This window comes from Vidua chalybeata, chromosome 5 (genome assembly GCF_026979565.1).
Source record: "Vidua chalybeata isolate OUT-0048 chromosome 5, bVidCha1 merged haplotype, whole genome shotgun sequence".
NCBI classification, from domain to species: domain Eukaryota; kingdom Metazoa; phylum Chordata; class Aves; order Passeriformes; family Viduidae; genus Vidua; species Vidua chalybeata.
In genome coordinates this window covers 20,579,428-20,596,941 of record NC_071534.1, presented here as the reverse complement: position 1 = coordinate 20,596,941, position 17,514 = coordinate 20,579,428, and the positions used below count along the sequence as shown (strand labels likewise).

The following is a 17,514-nucleotide window of genomic DNA, read 5'->3' as shown; positions in this document are numbered from 1 at the left end:
TGGTTTTATTTTCACTGGGCTGCCCTGTAAATAGCATGAGCTTTCACAAACAGCCTGATGCCACCTCTTCTCAGGTGAATTTCCATTTGCTTTAGCACATTTCTGCTGCTGGGACAACCCTGGTTTGTTCCCAGTGCATCCTCTGTACTCTCTGGACTGTTGGGGTAGGTGTCAAAGTGCCATGAATCTTCTGGCAAACATGAGTTTGCTCACAAACACACACCCCTTCCACCACTCACAGATCCTGCTCCAACTTACATGCTGAGCAGGTGAATTTCTGTGTGGGCTCCTCTCAACACCACATCCTTCTGCAAGGGTATGGAACTCACACACTAATGCTTCCCACCGTACCAGTGGTGGGAACAACAAAGTGATTTTTTTCTTGTTTGCATATTCAGACTTATCTCACACTGTTCTCCCCAGAGACACTTTAATAGAGAGGGGAGAAAGCACCAGGAACAAATCTGGTGTTGCCAGCTAGCAGGCAATGGGTTCAGGCTTCACAGGCAGGTTTATTAGATGGTGGAAGAAAAAGACTCATTGTTGAATGCACTCCAATCTTCAACCTTCATCTTCTAGGAATTGTCTTTTTTATCTCCCCCATATTTCTTCTTCATTGCTTTCTGCACGTTAAGATCTAGGAAATATTTCTCATACCATCTCCCTGTAAAGAAGGGAAATCATAGTTCAGTTACAGCTTCCCTCCTAGAGCTATCATACCCCAAGGATTATTCTAGCTGTAGAGCTTCTCTCTTGTTAAAATGCCAGTTTCTATTCCCCTTATGCCTCTGCCCAAATTCATTCTTTGTCCTTGGCAGAAGCAGCACCCATCTCAGGAATTCAGCAATGTACTTTTCCTGGCAGAAGTCATACCTAGCTCATTAATTGTCCTTCCATGCCAATGTCTGGGATCTATGACTGCCTTCTGAAATATGTCAGGGGTGTAGGAATCTCTCATCAAGCTTTGAGTCTTCAGTGGGCCACCTGCAAGGAACAGCAAATAAGGAGTTGTATGTAGAAATCACCCTACTGCAGTCCTGGATTTGAGCAGGAGAGCAACACCAGCAGATGCAAGGGCTCAAGAAAAGGCATGTGTTGACTGCAGTATCTTCGATCAGGTTTGAGGCTGGGTGCTGAACAATAGCTTCATCATCACCACCCAGGAGGTTGCTTGTGTTTGCTAATTTATCTGCTTTTCATCCTCAAGTATGAGATGCACACAGAGGGTGCTGCAAGGTATCATCTTTATTTGTATCCCAGTGCCCTTTCTTCAGCCAAGTACCAACTTACCTCCTGTTGAATCTCCTCATCCATGTGACTAGCTTCCTAACAGCTACTAGCAGAACAACTCCACAAAACCCTCACCATCTTAGCACTCCAGGCCTTCTTGATCTCATTTTCTGACACAATACATAACAAAGAGTTGCCAGCTGGGACTTCTCTTTTTATCCCCTCTTTACTTCTAGCCATGAGGGGCTTTGTTTTAATCTCTAACCCTTTCCTCTTCACCTTCCTTTTAATCACACTTTTGTCTTGACAATATTGATTTTGAGCTCCCTGAGGAAAGATGTCAGTCTTTTCTGTGTGACCACACAAACCCAGGACAATGCAGTCCTCAATACTCAGCAAGGTCTTGTCATGGAACATACTGTATAAGGAAAAGGAATCTGCCTTATGCTGGTACATGAGAAACTAGAACAGGGACAAATATTTCAGAGTTTCTTGGATGAATGCTCAGTTTCCAATATTTGCTTAGATGGAGGGATCCTAGGGAACCTTGGAAACAGAGGTTAGGGAAAGATATTTTAGAGCTCTACGTGTCTAAAGGTCTGGAAGAGAAATGATGTTGGGACTGGAACTGAAGGTAACTAGCAACTGGAGACGACAGGGAGCATTGAATTGCAAATGGTGTCCATTTAAACAACTCTGGACAGGATGACAGGGGTTATGATTCACGTTCACTTTTCACACAGTGGGGGAAAGAAAAGTGAAAGAAAAGAAAGGGATAGAATACATAAAATGGGAATGTCTAGATTCCAGTTCCTCAGGTACCACAGCCTGGCAAAGCAGTGACTTTGGATAGAAGGAACAAGAGGGGAAAGTGATTATTACCTATGGTCAGATCTCTACCCACAGCAATGTGGCTGCCTGAGCCCTGGCAAAGCATAGATGGAACTAGCTTTGAAGGTCAGGGGTAGGTGGTGTGTCCCCTCACCTTGGAAGAGATTTACTCTCAAATTGTAATCCAGCTGTTGGTAATCTGAAAGAGATGCCCAGGTTAAGGAGTTTTTTGTCATTTCAGTACAGTCGTTGTGTCCTTTCTGTCCCGTTTCTAATGCTGCATTGTCCTGAGCTTGACGTTTCTGAAAATATAAACAACAGGGAAACTCTCAATCTACATTCCCAAAGTGCAAAAAACTCCTGGCATTTCCACCCCTGCACAGCTCTTTGAGCTATGACTAATCCCTGGGACCTGGGTCTGTCCTTGAGTTTCCCTTAGTGGCTTCTGTAGGCATTGCATTTGCATGGGACAACTAGGATGAGAAGTGCCTTTCCTGCAGAGGGAACATCTGTGTAACCCTCTGTTATGTCCTGCTTGTTGGGTGTGTTTCTCACCCCAGGGGGACTTGATAGGTTTAGCCCATGCAAAGGCTGTGACAAGTTAAAACGGAAGCCCTGGCCCATAGTGGTGGAATATGGTAATTGTGAGCCTGCTGGCACTAGCAGCAGAACAAATGGGATCTGGATCAGGTAGGAATGCATGTTTGGATTCGTCAGATTAGCTCAGGACATGACACAGGGCTTACTTTCTGCTCTTGAGGCCGTTGTGGGAATGAACGTGCCAGCCCATGGGATAGGAAGCCTAGTGCTCCACCAGGGAGCTTGAATCAGCAGCAGCTTGGGTTTTACAAGATGGGTCTTTGCAGCACCAAGTCTTAACACAGTATTGGGATTCTGAAGCTGAAGTTACTGTATCAGCCAGACTCCAGGAGTCAGTGCTGCATGCTCTGCAGAGCCTCTCCCACAAAAAGAACAGAGCCACAAGACATGAGGAGAGGAAGCCAGTCCTGACTCACAGGGAATGATCTGCTTTTCTCTATCACTCTTCTTTCTTTTTAAAGAAGAGCCATACACTTACACATGATCAAAGTGCAGGAAGCTGCTGCTAAATAAACTGCTGTGCTAACTCCCACCTCCTACTTAAAACAAAAACATGTCTGTTTGTTATTATTACTATATTTGGTAGGAAGAACTTTCCAGTCTGCTGATGTAGAAATTCCTCCTCCCATTTCTTCCAACAAAGCAAAATTTCTGTGTAATGAGGCAATGTGTTCATTTCCCAAATTCCTTTCATCAATAATTTCCCCAGCTCCTCTCGGACAAAATGACACCAAAGCCTGCAACTGTTCCTACTTTCTAGTTTGTAACTGTATATGATGATGTTGTCACTGTTATTATAAAAACACTGTAACTGCATGCAATTTTGATTTTTAATTTTATTTCTGACTCTGGAGGTCCAAAGTCAAAGCATTGTTCAGAGAATCCCACATCTCAAGGCCAAGAAGGACTTCAAGGCCATTTTGCCATCCTCCTGGATAATAGAAACTACAGAAGTATGTCTACGTATTGCTTTGCTAAACCAATTCTGTGAGGGACGATAGGCAACCAATCAGAAAAGATATATCTTCATCAAACAGCTAAAAAGAGTTAAACGTGATCTTTCTTTCTGAACGAAATGTTTAGCATAGCCTAACGCTGACTTTCCTGACACGCAGCCTTTGAGGAAGGCTGTTCTTCTCAGGCAGAAAACCTCCTTAGACAGATGTGGGAACTGGCCACTCTCACTAGCCTCCAGACATGGCCAAGAGTGGTCTCATGGGCCTTCCACGTTTGACTAGGTCTCCAAAGTGTGAGGAGGTTTCAGTGACTTTCCAAACCTGAGGAGCCCCATGGATGTGAAAATGACATTTCTCTCTATGTTTTTAAATTGATTAAAAAAATCCCAAATATCTATGATTAACCGAGAGGCAAAGCCTCTTCCATAACCACCTCTCTCACCTGGTCCATGATCCCTGGTGTGGTGACTGGTGGTTTGTAGAAGCAGGCAGGTCCTGCTGAAGTCCAGGTATGGAGGTGGGATGAAGGCTGTAGAGGTGGTTGCTAGGGAACAATGCTCCCTTCCTCTATGAGCTGTGGGCTCCAGCTCCATGGGAAAGACGGAGTTTCACAGTGTAGAGAAGGGTTATCCTCACTCATTGGGAAAACACACAACGAGCAGAGTAAAAGGCTCATGTTTCATGAAATACCTGTACCCAAAAGTTCTCATCACACATACAGGAGTTCATGGAGACTTTCTTAACACAGTCATGATAATCAACTAGACTGTATTTCAGCAGAAATTGATCTTTTAGCATCTCCAAATGCTTCACATGAGCTCTCCGACCTCAGCCTTCTTGCTGGGACCTTGTTGCTGCCTACCTGGAACACCAGTAGAGGGTAATAATCAGGGGGCCATACCAGTTGATACCATACATTTATTTTTGATGTCCCTTACCTGGACTCCATGGAAGCAACACACATCCCTATGGATTGGGTCCAGTTGTCTTATGGAGGGTACCCCCATTTTCCACATTCCAGATTGGAAGATGGTGGCCTGGCAAGAAATCTTCCATAGAGTCAATGACAGAACCACAGCTTGGCCCTCCCATGTCCAATGCCCAGTGCTGTATTTTAGCACTGGACTTTGCATTCATTCTGCTCCTGATCTTTCATCAGGCCACTGGAATTTCTGCAGGTGTTCAGGTACAGAGTGTAACTCTCTTTCATGCTGCAGAGCTGCTTTTCTCACCCAACACAAGCAGGTCGCAGGTAACAGAAGAGAATTAGAAATATTCACAGATGCATCATCTAAGATTTTATTAACTGTCAAAAATCAAAAGTTCAATAGAAACCTAATGATAATTCTTAAAAAAAAAAAAATGGCAAAATCGAACCGTTTTTTTCTTTACTTCCACATCCTCCCTTTTGCTTTACCCTGGGCTGGAGACAGCTGCTAGACCGTGTTACCCCAGACACAGCTCTCCCTCTAGGCCTTGCTGCGCTTCAACTCAGAGACCTTGTAGTGTGGTGGGGCTCGGTGGAACCACTCGGACCAGGAGCCATCGTACACGGCCACGTCGCGCTTGCCACACAGGAAGGCTGCCAAGGCAATCTGACACGCCGTGACGCCCTTGCGGCACGTGGCTGTCAGCGGCTTTGAGAGATCCACTTTCTTCTCACGGAATATTTCCTGGATCTCCTCAATACTCTTCTCATGCCCTGTTTCTGATAGGAATGATTGGAAGGGTATGTTCACAGCACCAGGGATGTGGCCAGATTCCAACCCTGCAAGAGTGAACCAGGAAAGGAAACATGAGCAAGGACACATTAACATAGGTGATGAAAGACATTAGAGACATCACTGCAGATAGTCTCACTCCCTCCAAAAGACTCGTTTGTTCCACTTGATGATGAAGATGCAAAGTGGTATTAGGCTAAAAAGAAGAGGACAAATACTATTTAATTTTGCTGAAGTCAAAACTTCCACAATATTTAGCGAACTATTTCCTCACTGAAAGCAATGAGATGTAGAAATCTGAAAAAGCCCTAGATATGACAGGAATCAATGAACCTCCACAGAAAATGCCTTAACAAAGGCATTAAGGGCACCTGTGATAAGAGGAATAAACCAACGCATTTCCAACCTTCCCCAGGTATGCCAGCAGTGTGTAGTGACACAGTTTTCAGAAGCAAGAAATGTGGCCTGTACGTGGAACTTAGGAAAGTGGTTATCTGTTCACAGTTTATTCCTGCATCACCTTAAAAGTCATATTTCAGAAAAATAAGTAAATTATAAAGCATAAGAAATCATAAGCATAAAAAATAAGAAAAAGCATTAAAAATCATAAGCATAAAAAAATAAGAAATCATAAAGCAACCTTAAAGTCAGCCACATCACTTCTGAGGCAGCTATCCTGGGACAATGGAGTCAGAGAAGTCAGAATTTAAAGTTTGTATCACTTCTTATCTACTCCATGAATGAAATCAGCACAGATTCTGTTTTTCTGCTGGTGTATCTGATCACTTCAGGCAAGTTCAAAACTGCATGTCAAAAGAAGGTCTTTAGAGAGTTGCAAATATAAAAATACAATGGACAAGGTTGGGATCACACCCTTCAAATTCAGACTCTTAAGGCTTAATAATGGAAGTTTTTCCAATCATTCTGAGAGGCTTTGGATCAAGCCTCACTGGAGCCAAAACCATTATGTATTACACTGAAAATCTGTTTCATGGAAGGTTTCCTTGCTAGGTTTGAACTTCTAATGAGACAGATCTGAAAAAAACAACATGAATAGTAAATCTGTTTCACTGACAGCTTTCTACTTGCTCAAATCATTGGGATAACGGGTCTTGGGAGATGGGAGTGATCGGAGCAGTTTAATCATTTGACTTTGTTACAGTCAAATGATTAAACTATACCTAGACAGAGATTGACATCATACATAATGACACTGCAGTTTCATCACTATGCAGATTGGTAACATGACATAGTGAGATACAAGGGGAAAATGGCTTTGGCACAGAATTGAAGGGAATTTTTGCTCTGCTGAACAAAGACAGAACCTAAAGACAATCAAAGCTTCCCTGAGTCAGCTTCACAAGTTCTCTTCCTGTTCCAGATGGACCCTCTGTCTCTTGATTCATCCTCCCCGAGTGCATTAAAAATACGGTACAGTTGTCTAGGAGTCACCTCATGCATCCTTCAGAAATGTTTAGCATTACTGAGAGAAGTTGGGAGAAAAACTGCTGACTTCTGCAGGGGCTAACATTTAAAAAGGAAAAGAAAAAATAAAAGAGGCAGTGTTTTAGACTGATGGTTTCACCACATTTTTTCCAGTTCCAGAAGACAACAGTTCATCGCTTCAGTACAGAGAACTGCAAAACTCGCTCATCAACACAGTGTCTGTATCACAGAGAGGAAATAAAAAATGAAGCAAAAACTGAGAAAACTTTGTATATAGTTCTCAGACTGCAAAGCTGCTTACTGAAGCCTCTTAGATGTCTGGGTTAGGCTACCACTTTCCCACAGAGTAAATGGGAAAGGATCCATTCAGCAACAGATTTCTGCTGCAGTCCTGGTGATCACCCGAATATAGTCAAGTCTGTGAGCTATCCTAAAGCACAGGGAAGTGTACCAAGCTCAGGAAGTCCTGGAAGATGAACTAGAAGGGAACTCTTGCTCAAAGAAGCTTGCTGGGCCCTCGATTCACTTACTAGCTGTCCCAGGCACCATGATCATTATCTCTTCTCTAGACTGTTCAAACACCTTAAAATAGATTTGTACCTCTCTCTTATTGGAGACTGAGAATTCACCACCCTTAAACAACTGTTCAGGTAAGAGCTGAGCAGATCTGAAAAAAAACCCACTCATTTTAGAGCAGTTTTGACTTTGATCTATATGGAGACTTTATTGCTCCAGAGATTCAAAAGTCTGTTGGAGTCAGAGACCAGTGCTTGCACTCTGCAGATGAAAGATGGGGAATTCTGTAGAAACTGCATTTATTTACATATGTGGGTGTTCAGCTGAGAAAAAGAGCTGAAACTGCACAACCACAATCCCTTGGACTGCCTAAGAAGTGCTCTCAAGTGACTGAGGAAGCTTTATAATCTCTCTCTGCTAGGTCAAGAGCAGAGAAACATAGGACTGCAAGGCAAGGCTGAATGCAGCTGGAATCCAAACAGGGGAAAGGATACATCTGCTCCTGTCCCATATGAAACAGAGGACACTCCACACCGGATTCATGCAGTCACTGTCAGAAACTCCAGGAAGGAACCCTAGGACTACAGAGCCTGAGCCCCAGCTAGTCAGTGATCATTTTATAAGCTGCCTTTCAAAAAGGCATCCATCTCAGAAACAGTTTGGATTCTTGTCATGAAACTTCCCACTGAAGCACCTCCTGGTGCTCACTGAGCCTCCTCCTGGCTCATGTAAGGAGGAACATTAATTTCCAGTGTTCTGATCATCACAGTCAGTCCATACACCATTTATCCTTGAGCTAACACTGCCCTGTGGCTGAAGTAGGTTTTCTGCCCTTCTGCTATTGCTCCAACAGACTGATGGCAAGCCCTCAGCACTCCCAACAACCTCCCATCCTTAGCCTAAACCCATTAAGAGCCCATTAGATACACTTTTCTCTGTCTTGGCCACCCTAGAAACAGCTCTAGGTGTCCAGCAGGCTTCTGGATAAAGAAGTGGCATTTCCTACCATCATAGTTGGGCAGACAGGAGTTGCCAAGGCTAAATCACATGTGATGTTCCTGCACCCAACTAATTCATCCAAGTCTTACCCTTGTCTATTGCTTCTAAATGTGGGTCATTGGATTGTAGGAGAAACACAAGCAGTTCAGTGCTGTGGGCTACTAAGCATTCGAGTTTGCTCTCTGTAGTGTTATACACTCGTACATCTGCAGGTGGCACCTCACATAATACTCCCCAAGTGATCATTCAGACCTTCCCATGGCTGTGCCACAGCACATTTCAGTAACAACTCCCTATTTTCAAAGCCTTGATGATACAGGAAAATACGAAACAAAACACGGAAGTTTAACAATGGGACCATGCTGGCAAATTCCAGCCCCACAGATCTTCCTCCAATACATGTTGTTCTTATCTCACTTATCTCATTTTCAGTCAATTTTTAAAAATTAATAATACTTGTGCTATTTGCCCTCTCCTCACATTAACCTAATAAACGCCCCTCTAATGTTATGCCCAAAGCATTAATAAAGTCCAAATGGCACAACTGTACCTTGTAGATGCTTCTAATGGCTGGAAGATCAAACATAAAACTTCCAGATATGGATATTCCCATTTCTCTTATCTGGCCAACCAATTCTGTTGGCAAGGACATAAAGCCCCTGGGTGAAGTGCAAGTCTACAAACACATTTTATTCAATTTTGCCTTTGTTTAAAGTAATTTTTCTTGAAGAGTTTTTTGAAAGCTTCCCAGTCTATCCATGTTAGAAGACCTCCAGCTGCCTAGGTTGTGCCGTACCCCTTATTCTAAATACGAAGTTTGCAATTGTTTCTGTCCCACAGAACAATGCTTTAAATAAATGTATCAAATTCTTGCCTCATGAAGTTCCAATGTCACATGACTGATTTTTGATACATATTTGGGATCGAGATCATCTGCCTCACTGATTTGAGCATGGGGATATCTTTTGGTTAGTTCTCTCCCTGCTCTGCAGAATTATCCTTAGGAGAGAAGGAAACATGGTAGCACAGACTTAGGGCTCAATATAATGCTGAGACCACACACCAATAATCTTCCACCTGGAACCCCTGCTAACTGCACAGCAACCTTATTTATTCTTTCTTCCTTGTTCTCTTTTATTCACTCTGTTCCAGAAGATTTTGTTACTTAATTCCTTTTGCCAAGTCTCACTCAGCTTGGTGTCTGGCAATCCTTCCTCACAATTTATAACCTGTAATATGTCATCTTCTTCACTACTTAATCCCCTTTTCCACATCTGTTAGATTCTCTCCTTACATATTGTTTTTATTGTTGGTTATTTATCTGAGACCACAGCCCCTCCTCTCTAGCCTTCCCTTTGCGATGAAAGCTCCAGATGGAATTTCTTAATGTCAAAAAGATAAAAGATTTGCTCAGCCCATATTTAACTCCCTGTGGCTTTGGAGTGTGCTGGCTGCAGATAGTTCTTTTCCAAATGCCTCCTCTGTTGCCTCCTTGTTTATCTCTCTCTTCCATTCAAATGGTATGTCTTAGAAGGGACAATTACTGATCTTGTCTAACCTACCGTGAACACATTGTAGGGAACACTTTAAGCTTGGTCCTGGCCAGCTCCCTGAAAGTCCTCGTAGGTTCCTGTGGGTTGAAACAGACTTTGATAAAGTCTCTCACTCTCCATTCCTGTGCCACAAGTATTATTACATGATCAAAGCAAAGCCAGTCCACTCCCAGCTGCAGAATCCTCTCAGAGGAGCGGCGGAAGAAAAATGTACATTTCATTCTCATTCCCACAGAGCATTCAAGATCAGCAAAAGCTTTATGTTTGGGGCAGGCAGGATGGAGAACTGGGAAAATGGGCAAAATCTGAAGAGTTCTATATGCAGAAGGGAGACAAGGACTACTTCAGGGCTGAGAATGAGAGGAAAAATACCTGTAAGTTCATTAAATGATTTTGGGTTTGCTCTCTTTTTTTTAGATGATAGAGCTCTTGCCTGGCAACTTTCCCCTCTTTTCTCAGATGTCTGCAAAAGAATACAGAATTTCCCAACTTTTCTGTATGCATTTGGTTAACTATAATTCTTGTTCATCAGTTTTCAGTGCCTGACAGCCAGAAAGGATCAGCACTGGCAACCATCATGTAATTATTTTTATCATCAGCCCTGGACTATTAGTTCCTGCAGAAACAGAGAACTGTGCAGGGACACCTCAAACTACTCGGTGCATAGGTCAGGGCTGCACATCTGTCAGGCTTATGCTGCACACTCTGCATGAACATCCAAGCTTTTCATCCAAGGCAATACCTGCATTTAAGACCTATGAGACCTGGCCTATAGAGATATCCATTTTTTCATACTCTGGCAACTTTGGTGAACCTCTCCCAGCAAATAAAAATTAGTCCTATATTATGGCTTATCTTAACCAGTACAGAGGTCTAAATCCCAGCAAGGATAAAAGTAAGACAGGGACAATTCTTACCACAAAGAACTGAAAAACCGAAGAGACAAAAGAGTCAGCTGCAATTAGCCTCTTCTAGAGATGAAGTTCACAGAACAGGAGAGATTAATTGACTTAATTAGGAAGTCAAGAACTAAAGCAATAATTAAACTGAAATCACCTGAGAAGGCAGCAAGTTCCTTAACCTGAAGACCATTAGTCTTCTCTAAATTGTGTTCTCCCTGATTGGTGACCCCTGCAATTAATCAGCATTGATTTCAAATTGCCCTTTTAGGTGTAAGCACTGTCTTTTACCCACTGCTGGCTGATGTGCTGCTACTGGCTGGCTTGGTTCAGAGAGCTGTCAAGCTCCTGTGGAATGAGCAGCTGCAGCTGGATGCTTATCCTGCTGGATCTGCTGTGGGAAGCAAAACTGGACCACCACAAATAAGCTGTTCCATGCTGACTCATTTCAAAGGAAAAATCTGTTTTGAAGATGGTGTTGGGTCTGCAGTATTTGTCATCTGGTGGCAATTCTCACCTTGGGAAAGAATGCAAAATCCACCAGCTCCCAGCAAGGAGCATTTTAGTCACATCTTGAGGTTAAAATTCAACCTTCACTTAGTAGGAGAAGAAATAGAACGAGTGATAAGCCTAACTTTCCCTCTCCCCAGCCACAGTCTCCTCCATCACTCCCATTACCTTTCCCACCTTCCACATTGTCTTTCTGCAGGTCAAATGTGCTGAGGGGCTCCCTGTAGACACCTGGGCCACCAATGTGTACAGAGACATTTACAGCCAAATGCTCCTGAAGTTTGGATGCAGGAACGTACTTCAGGACATGTTGTCACACAGCAACACATGCACATATGAACAGCCAGGACAGAATGATAACGTGTGGGGCAGCAAGCCAGCACAGCCTAGGGACCACAGAAACCCTCTGCATGTTCTGGCAGGGTGGGCTCTGCTCAGATCCAACAGAGCTTTTCTGTACTTTCTTCTAGAAATTCTTTCTCTTCCAACCATTTCTGTGATTCCCTTGTTGAGGAACATATTCAGTGCCAACAGCTTGGTGTACAGCTGCAGTGTCAGCCACAGGTTGGGCTCTGGGCTGTGAGAGCCCCAGGCAGGAGGCCAGGAACTGGTGCTGACCCTTGGCACAACAGAGGGCACAGGACCTGTGGCACAGCCAGGTGACCGGACACTGGGACACAGCAGGAGCCAAGGACTCAGCAGGAGGAGCCAGGACTTTGTCACACACAGACTGGGAGAGCATAAAATTCAGTGCTTCCTTTGTTTAGGTCCCTTCTCGGAGGCACGAGCTCAAGCTGTTTCCGTGTTATTGTACTGTTAAGAAATTGCTTTAAGGAACCAGACTTTTGAGGCTCTGCTAAGGAAAACCCAGGCTCAAGACGGTAAGAAAACCTGGTCTGAGGGTGTGTGCGGGGTGTGTAGGTAAAGTGGGGCACCCATCAGTTCAGTGGAACCGACTGCTGACAAGGGGCTTTGGTCCCAGCAGTTATAGTCTCTGGTGTGATTGCCAGAGTGCCTCCTGAATGGTCAGTCAGGAAAGTTATATCCTTTCAGAAGGGAGGTTATTCTGGGATACACCAAGGCTTAAATTACACAGCAAGGGCCTCCTTTAAGCAACTTCAGTTTCATTCCAGGCACACTGCTGTACCTGCTGTCCTCAGTGCACAGGACTTCTCCCACCCCTGCCGCTTGGGTGTCCAGTGTTTCACCGAGGTAATGAAATCGGTTTTTGTTCCTGTAACTTGGGGCACCTAATAGAGAGGCTAACACCCCATACATTCGCTAAAGGCTTCAGGCTTTCTTACATAACCAAAAGAACAAAGATCAGCTCAAGCAAATTCTATTTGCTGGAAGTCAGAGTGATAAGGAGAATGTCCCTTGGGTTACTGTATTACCTAAAACCTCGGCTTTTGCTTGTGCACTCATTATGGTGAGAGGTGCCTGTGTGAATACTGATAGTTTTTATGTGTCTGCTGGTTTTAGATAGGACCCTGAACAAACCCCTGGGAGCTCTCACCTCCCATGTTTGCATGTTGATAAACTTCTGCAGGGTGTGGGATGGGAGATCCTGGAACCAAATGACTGCAGCCCTTTTCTGCTATTTCCTCCTGCAGCTTTATAGCCAACTCAACAAAAGCATTCAGTGATGGCACTGGGGTCTGAACGTGCAACTGTGGATCCCTTAAGGTAATCAATGAGTTGGGCTGAGGCATGCCTGTGCATTAAGAAAATCTGCTTGATGGCTGTCAGGAGCTGTTACTCCCAGTTTAATATTGACATTCATCCCCATTCTGGGGCAGGTGCCAGTCCCACCTCCATTACCTTGGTCCAGCTCTGTCCCCCGAAACCGGCCCTCGGGGCGGGAATCCACCACCTGGAACTTTAGGGACGACACGTTCTGTACCATCTCCTCAAAAGTCTTCACCAGGGCCCTGTTCAGCCTGGCCTTAAAGACAGCCGGGGTGGGCTGGGTGACCTCCGCTGTGACGGGGTGCCCCTCCTTCACCCAATTCTTGAAGCCACCATTCAGCACAGAGACTTCCTTGTGCCCGAAGGCCCGGAACATCCACCAGGCGCGGGGGGCGTAGAAGGTGCCCACCTCGTCCCCGTCGTACACCACCACGTGGGTGTCATTGCTGACCCCCAGCCCCCCCACGTAGTCGGCGAAGTGGGACTCGCTGGGCAGCATGAAGTCGTAGGGGGAGGACTTGTCCCGGCACTCCTCGATGTCGAAGAAGGACGCCCCGGGGATGTGCCTCTCCTTGAACTCCTGCCGGGCGTTTCGCTCCTTGGGGGGGTACCAGGAGGCGTCCAGCACCCGCAGGCCGGCGCCCACCCGCCCTGCCCGCACCGCCTCCGCCAGCCAGGAGGCCGTGACCAGCGCCCGGCTGAGGCCCTGCCGCGCCATCTCGGGGGACCGCCGGGGGTGGCGCCGCCGGGCTGCGCTCCCCTCACACACAGAACCCGACGCGGCCCGACACACACGAAATGGCGGCGGGAGGCGCGGCTCGAGGGGCGGCACGGAGGCGGCCGCACGGCCGGGACCGGCCCGCTTGGGAGCGCTCCCGCCCTCCGGCGGCGGCCGTGGCTGGCGGGCACTGAGGCCCAGCACGGAGGTACGGGGCGAAGCGGCGGCAATCGCAGCCCCGCCGAGCCGGGGGGGCTCACAGCGGGCGGCGGCGGGGCCCCGGTAAGGCCCCGGCTGCAGGTGTGCTCCGGGGCGGGCAGAGGCGTGGGGCCGTGCCTCACCGCCGAGCACTTGGTCCTTGGGGCTGCCCCAGTCCGCTCTGGCTGCTGTCGGTGCTGGCAGGGGTCCCTGGATGGGGCTGGGCACAGGGCACGACTGCCGTGGCTGTCCCGCTCGGGGCATTGTTTGGGATGAGCTCTGGGAAACTACTTTCGGGGCTGGAGCATTTCAAGCCCCTCATTGTAGGCTTAGCCAGCACCTCAATGCAGACACGGGTCCCAGAATTCATCTTTGTGCAGTTGCTTTTTGAAGACTGGTCTCTAATTTTTGACTCTCTACCTTCAGCAGTCAGGTGGACTCAGGCAGTATCCAGAAAGTGGCTAATCTCAGCCAGGACTCCGGAGTGATGTCGCAACAACTCCTGTATCGAGCTCTGGTGTCTGCAAAATGGCTTTCAGAAGCCATCAAGTCCCAGCAAGCTGGCCTGGCCTTGAGAATCGTGGATGCATCCTGGTATTTGCCAAAGATGAAGCGTGATCCGAAGCGGGAGTTTGAGGAGCGCCACATCCCCGGTGCGGTTTTCTTCGACATTGACCAGTGCAGTGACCGAACCTCACCTTATGATCACATGCTGCCTAAAGCTAATGACTTTGCCGAGTATGTGGGGAAGCTGGGTGTGGGGAATGATTCCCATGTTGTGGTGTATGATGGCAGCGACCAAGGTCTCTTCTCAGCACCTCGGGTGTGGTGGATGTTCCGGGTCTTTGGACATGAAGCTGTCTCCCTTTTGGATGGTGGTCTGAAGAACTGGCAGCGAGAGGGGAATGCACTTAGCTCTGGGAAAACCCAGGTAGCTCCATCTGAGTTCCATGCCTCCTTGGACAAGTCCCTGGTGAAAACATATGAGGACGTCTTAGATAACTTGGATTCCCGTCACTTTCAACTAGTGGATGCCCGCGCTGCAGGACGGTTCCGGGGAGTAGAGCCAGAGCCCCGAGATGGTAATGCGCCTTCTGAGACAGTGGCATTATAAAGAGGGGTTTAATTTAAGGTGCCCATCACTTTGACTCCTGTAGAGGTAATGCTAAGAAATAATGGCTGTCTTTTATGGGATGGGACTTCAGGAAGTGTGCCCACCTGTCCTCCTTTCCTTTTGACTAGCAAGTGCTACTCTTTGAAAATTCAGCAGTAGGGATGCCATGTATCTTTTTGTCCTCATGACGGGCTGGGGTGAGGAACATAGCTTTTGATACATCCCAAAGATTATCATTGGTCTCTTCAAGTATTGGTGCTACTCTTCCCCTCAGAATGGTCTGTGGAGGTGCTTCATCAGTGTCGGTTGCTCTGATGGGGAGAAAGATGTGGAGGTAACTAGGGGAAGGAATGGAACTCGACGGGGTTGTGCCCATGTGGTAACATGAAGGTTACACATAGAGCCATCCTTCCTGAGTAATCAGTAATCTAGTAAAAGCAAAGTGTAACAAAAAATAAATGTACTTGTTTTAACAAAATACTCTAAGCAATAAATATTCCTCTCAGTGAAACAGAAGAGGCTTTGCAATAGACTTGTCCCAGACAATAGAGGTTAATTCCTGTCTGTATTGTTTTTTCTTTAGGAATTGAGCCTGGTCATGTCCCTGGGTCAACAAGCATCCCCTTCACTGATTTCCTCACAGAGTCTGGCTTAGAGAAGACCCCTGAGCAGATCCGCACTCTGTTCCAGGAGAAGAAGGTGGACCTCTTAAAGCCAGTGGTAGCCACATGTGGCTCTGGGGTCACTGCCTGCCATGTGGCTCTGGGGGCCTACCTCTGTGGCAAGCCAGATGTTGCAGTGTACGACGGGGCCTGGGTAGAATGGTACATGAGGGCACAGCCTGAAAATATTATTTCTGAGGGAAAGGGGAAAACAGTGTAATAAGTTGCATTGTTTCCCAGCTGTGCACGTAGCTTGCCTTGAAACAGGATTTGGAAAAGATGGGTTTAGCATTCCTGATTAAGTGTCTTGAGATGAAGGCATTGGAAAACAATCATGCGCACATGGTGCTTTGGCACTTTCTCCTTACCCTGCTGCTGCTTAGGAGGAAGATGACAGCAATTCTGGGCAGCCAGATCTAGGTGACCGTGCTTGAGCAGATAGGGTGGAACAGATGTCCTCCTAAGGTCACTTCCAACCTCAACCACGCTGTGGTTCTGCGACCATTTCACCGTATCGGATGGCAGAGAGTGCTGCTGCCAGCATGGGGAATTAACTGAGTTAAGCCAAGCTCCTGACTCAAAACATTCAGTCATGCTCATCCATGGGATGGTCATACTTAGATAACTGTGCCTCGTAATCTTGCTCTCTGCTTCTATCCCACCCGTGCATGTTATTGCCACTTTGAGTGCAAAACTTTGTGGAAAAAGATGGCTGTTAAAGAAGCAAATAGCATTTAGGTTGGCACTTAGGCTAGAGACTTGATTTGTATTTCTTCTTGTACTTGGACTCTAACTACAGTGTGTACTTAGCCAGCCTTGTAGCCACATGGTCCAAAATCCCCCTTGAGAAAAAGAAATTATTCTGGATTTAAACAATGTAAATAAACATGTTTCAAGGTCTTTCTGCTGAATGGAACTTACCTGAGTGTTGCTTAGGTGAATTATTTCAGGAATTCTGTTTTTATGGAATCACTTTGTCCACAGTGAGATTCAAATGAGGTATTTCCTTCTCTCTGTGAGTAGAACCACACCTCTTATCATCAACAAGCTCTTTGACCCAGGAAAGACAATGGCATGCCTCTCTCTTGGGTCTCTGCACCATGTTCCTGCTTTTGGTCCTTGTCCATTTGCTTTTTTGCCTTAAAGTCCACAGTTGTAGGTTACAGCTCCATTCTTGAAACACTGGATGTCAGCTTATGTAGTGAAAAATGGACTGCATGGGAATTTTCATTCTTGCCGTGTAACCTTACCCTACAAACTTAGCAGAACTGAGACCTTCAGAGTAATAGCCCACACTGGCACCTATTTTTCCCCAAGACCTTTTTCTTTTATGTCTAAAAAGTTGAGAGTACACCAGGTATGCCTGATAATGTTCAAGAATTTGTTCTCTCTGGGATTTTCTCCTCTACAAAAAATGCCCAAAATGAAACAAAAAACTCCACAGAAACCTCCCGCCAAAAAAGCCTGCATTTCTTCTGGCCTACTGGTGATTTAAAAGTTAATGAAAGAGTTTCTTCTCTTGAGCTTGCAATTATGGATGATGGGGTTGCACTTTCTAGGGAATGCAGTGGATGCTTGTTTTCACAGCTTTGACTATAAGGACTGGATTCTTCCCTATTGCTGAGTGTTTATTCTTTGCATTTCCTCTTACCTCTTTTGGCTGCTTCTTCTTGGCCTTGGCTTGCATGCATGGAAATTCTGTTTCTGCTTACCTCCTGGGCAGCTGGAGTTTCATTGTCCCGTTTATTTCTTCCTCTGTCCTCCCCACTCACACATAGGCTCTGACCACCCAGTGACTGAGAGCCTGCAATTTCCCTGCTTGCATCCAGACTGACAACCCAACTCTTGGAGGTTTTGGGGCTGGCATTGCAG

General features: G+C 46.0%; 2 protein-coding genes across 9 annotated transcripts; one reads left to right on the top strand and one right to left on the bottom strand.

Moving 5' to 3' along the window:
• Window positions 1-492: 492 nt before the first annotated feature.
• On the bottom strand, window positions 493-13,767 carry LOC128787892 (thiosulfate sulfurtransferase). 3 transcript variants are annotated; one of them, XM_053942464.1, is made up of 6 exons: window positions 13,083-13,767; window positions 4,556-5,385; window positions 4,060-4,479; window positions 2,216-2,363; window positions 874-984; window positions 493-664 (listed from the first exon to the last, which is right to left on the bottom strand). In XM_053942464.1, the coding sequence occupies exons 1-2, from the start codon at window positions 13,666-13,668 to the stop codon at window positions 5,087-5,089; spliced, it is 885 nt and encodes a 294-aa protein (XP_053798439.1). In that variant the 5' UTR covers window positions 13,669-13,767; the 3' UTR covers window positions 493-664; window positions 874-984; window positions 2,216-2,363; window positions 4,060-4,479; window positions 4,556-5,086. The 3 variants fall into 3 exon arrangements, with proteins under 3 accessions (XP_053798439.1, XP_053798438.1, XP_053798440.1); XM_053942463.1 differs by having other exon boundaries at window positions 4,060-5,385; XM_053942465.1 differs by lacking the exon at window positions 2,216-2,363 and having other exon boundaries at window positions 4,060-5,385.
• Window positions 11,429-16,553, top strand: MPST (mercaptopyruvate sulfurtransferase). Of its 6 annotated transcripts, none has more exons than XM_053942453.1 (5): window positions 11,429-12,142; window positions 12,395-12,473; window positions 12,875-12,947; window positions 14,296-14,948; window positions 15,564-16,553. In XM_053942453.1, exons 3-5 carry the CDS (start codon window positions 12,907-12,909, stop codon window positions 15,860-15,862), a joined length of 993 nt encoding a protein of 330 aa, XP_053798428.1. In that variant the 5' UTR covers window positions 11,429-12,142; window positions 12,395-12,473; window positions 12,875-12,906; the 3' UTR covers window positions 15,863-16,553. The 6 variants fall into 6 exon arrangements, with proteins under 6 accessions (XP_053798428.1, XP_053798425.1, XP_053798427.1 ...); XM_053942450.1 differs by having other exon boundaries at window positions 14,293-14,948; XM_053942452.1 differs by lacking the exon at window positions 12,395-12,473 and having other exon boundaries at window positions 14,293-14,948.
• The last annotated feature ends 961 nt before the right edge of the window (window positions 16,554-17,514 follow it).

Excerpts from the sequence above, each read along its gene's own strand:
- LOC128787892 (XM_053942463.1), bottom strand. The coding sequence starts at position 13,668 with ATGGCGCGGCAGGGCCTCAGCCGGGCGCTGGTCACGGCCTCCTGGCTG. Across the intron at positions 5,386-13,082 it reads GGGGACAGAGCTGGACCAAG|GGTTGGAATCTGGCCACATC; the intron begins GTAATGGAGGTG and ends TCACTCTTGCAG.
- MPST (XM_053942452.1), top strand. The coding sequence starts at position 12,907 with ATGGCACTGGGGTCTGAACGTGCAACTGTGGATCCCTTAAG. Across the intron at positions 12,948-14,292 it reads GCAACTGTGGATCCCTTAAG|CAGTCAGGTGGACTCAGGCA; the intron begins GTAATCAATGAG and ends CTCTACCTTCAG. Across the intron at positions 14,949-15,563 it reads AGAGCCAGAGCCCCGAGATG|GAATTGAGCCTGGTCATGTC; the intron begins GTAATGCGCCTT and ends TTTTTTCTTTAG.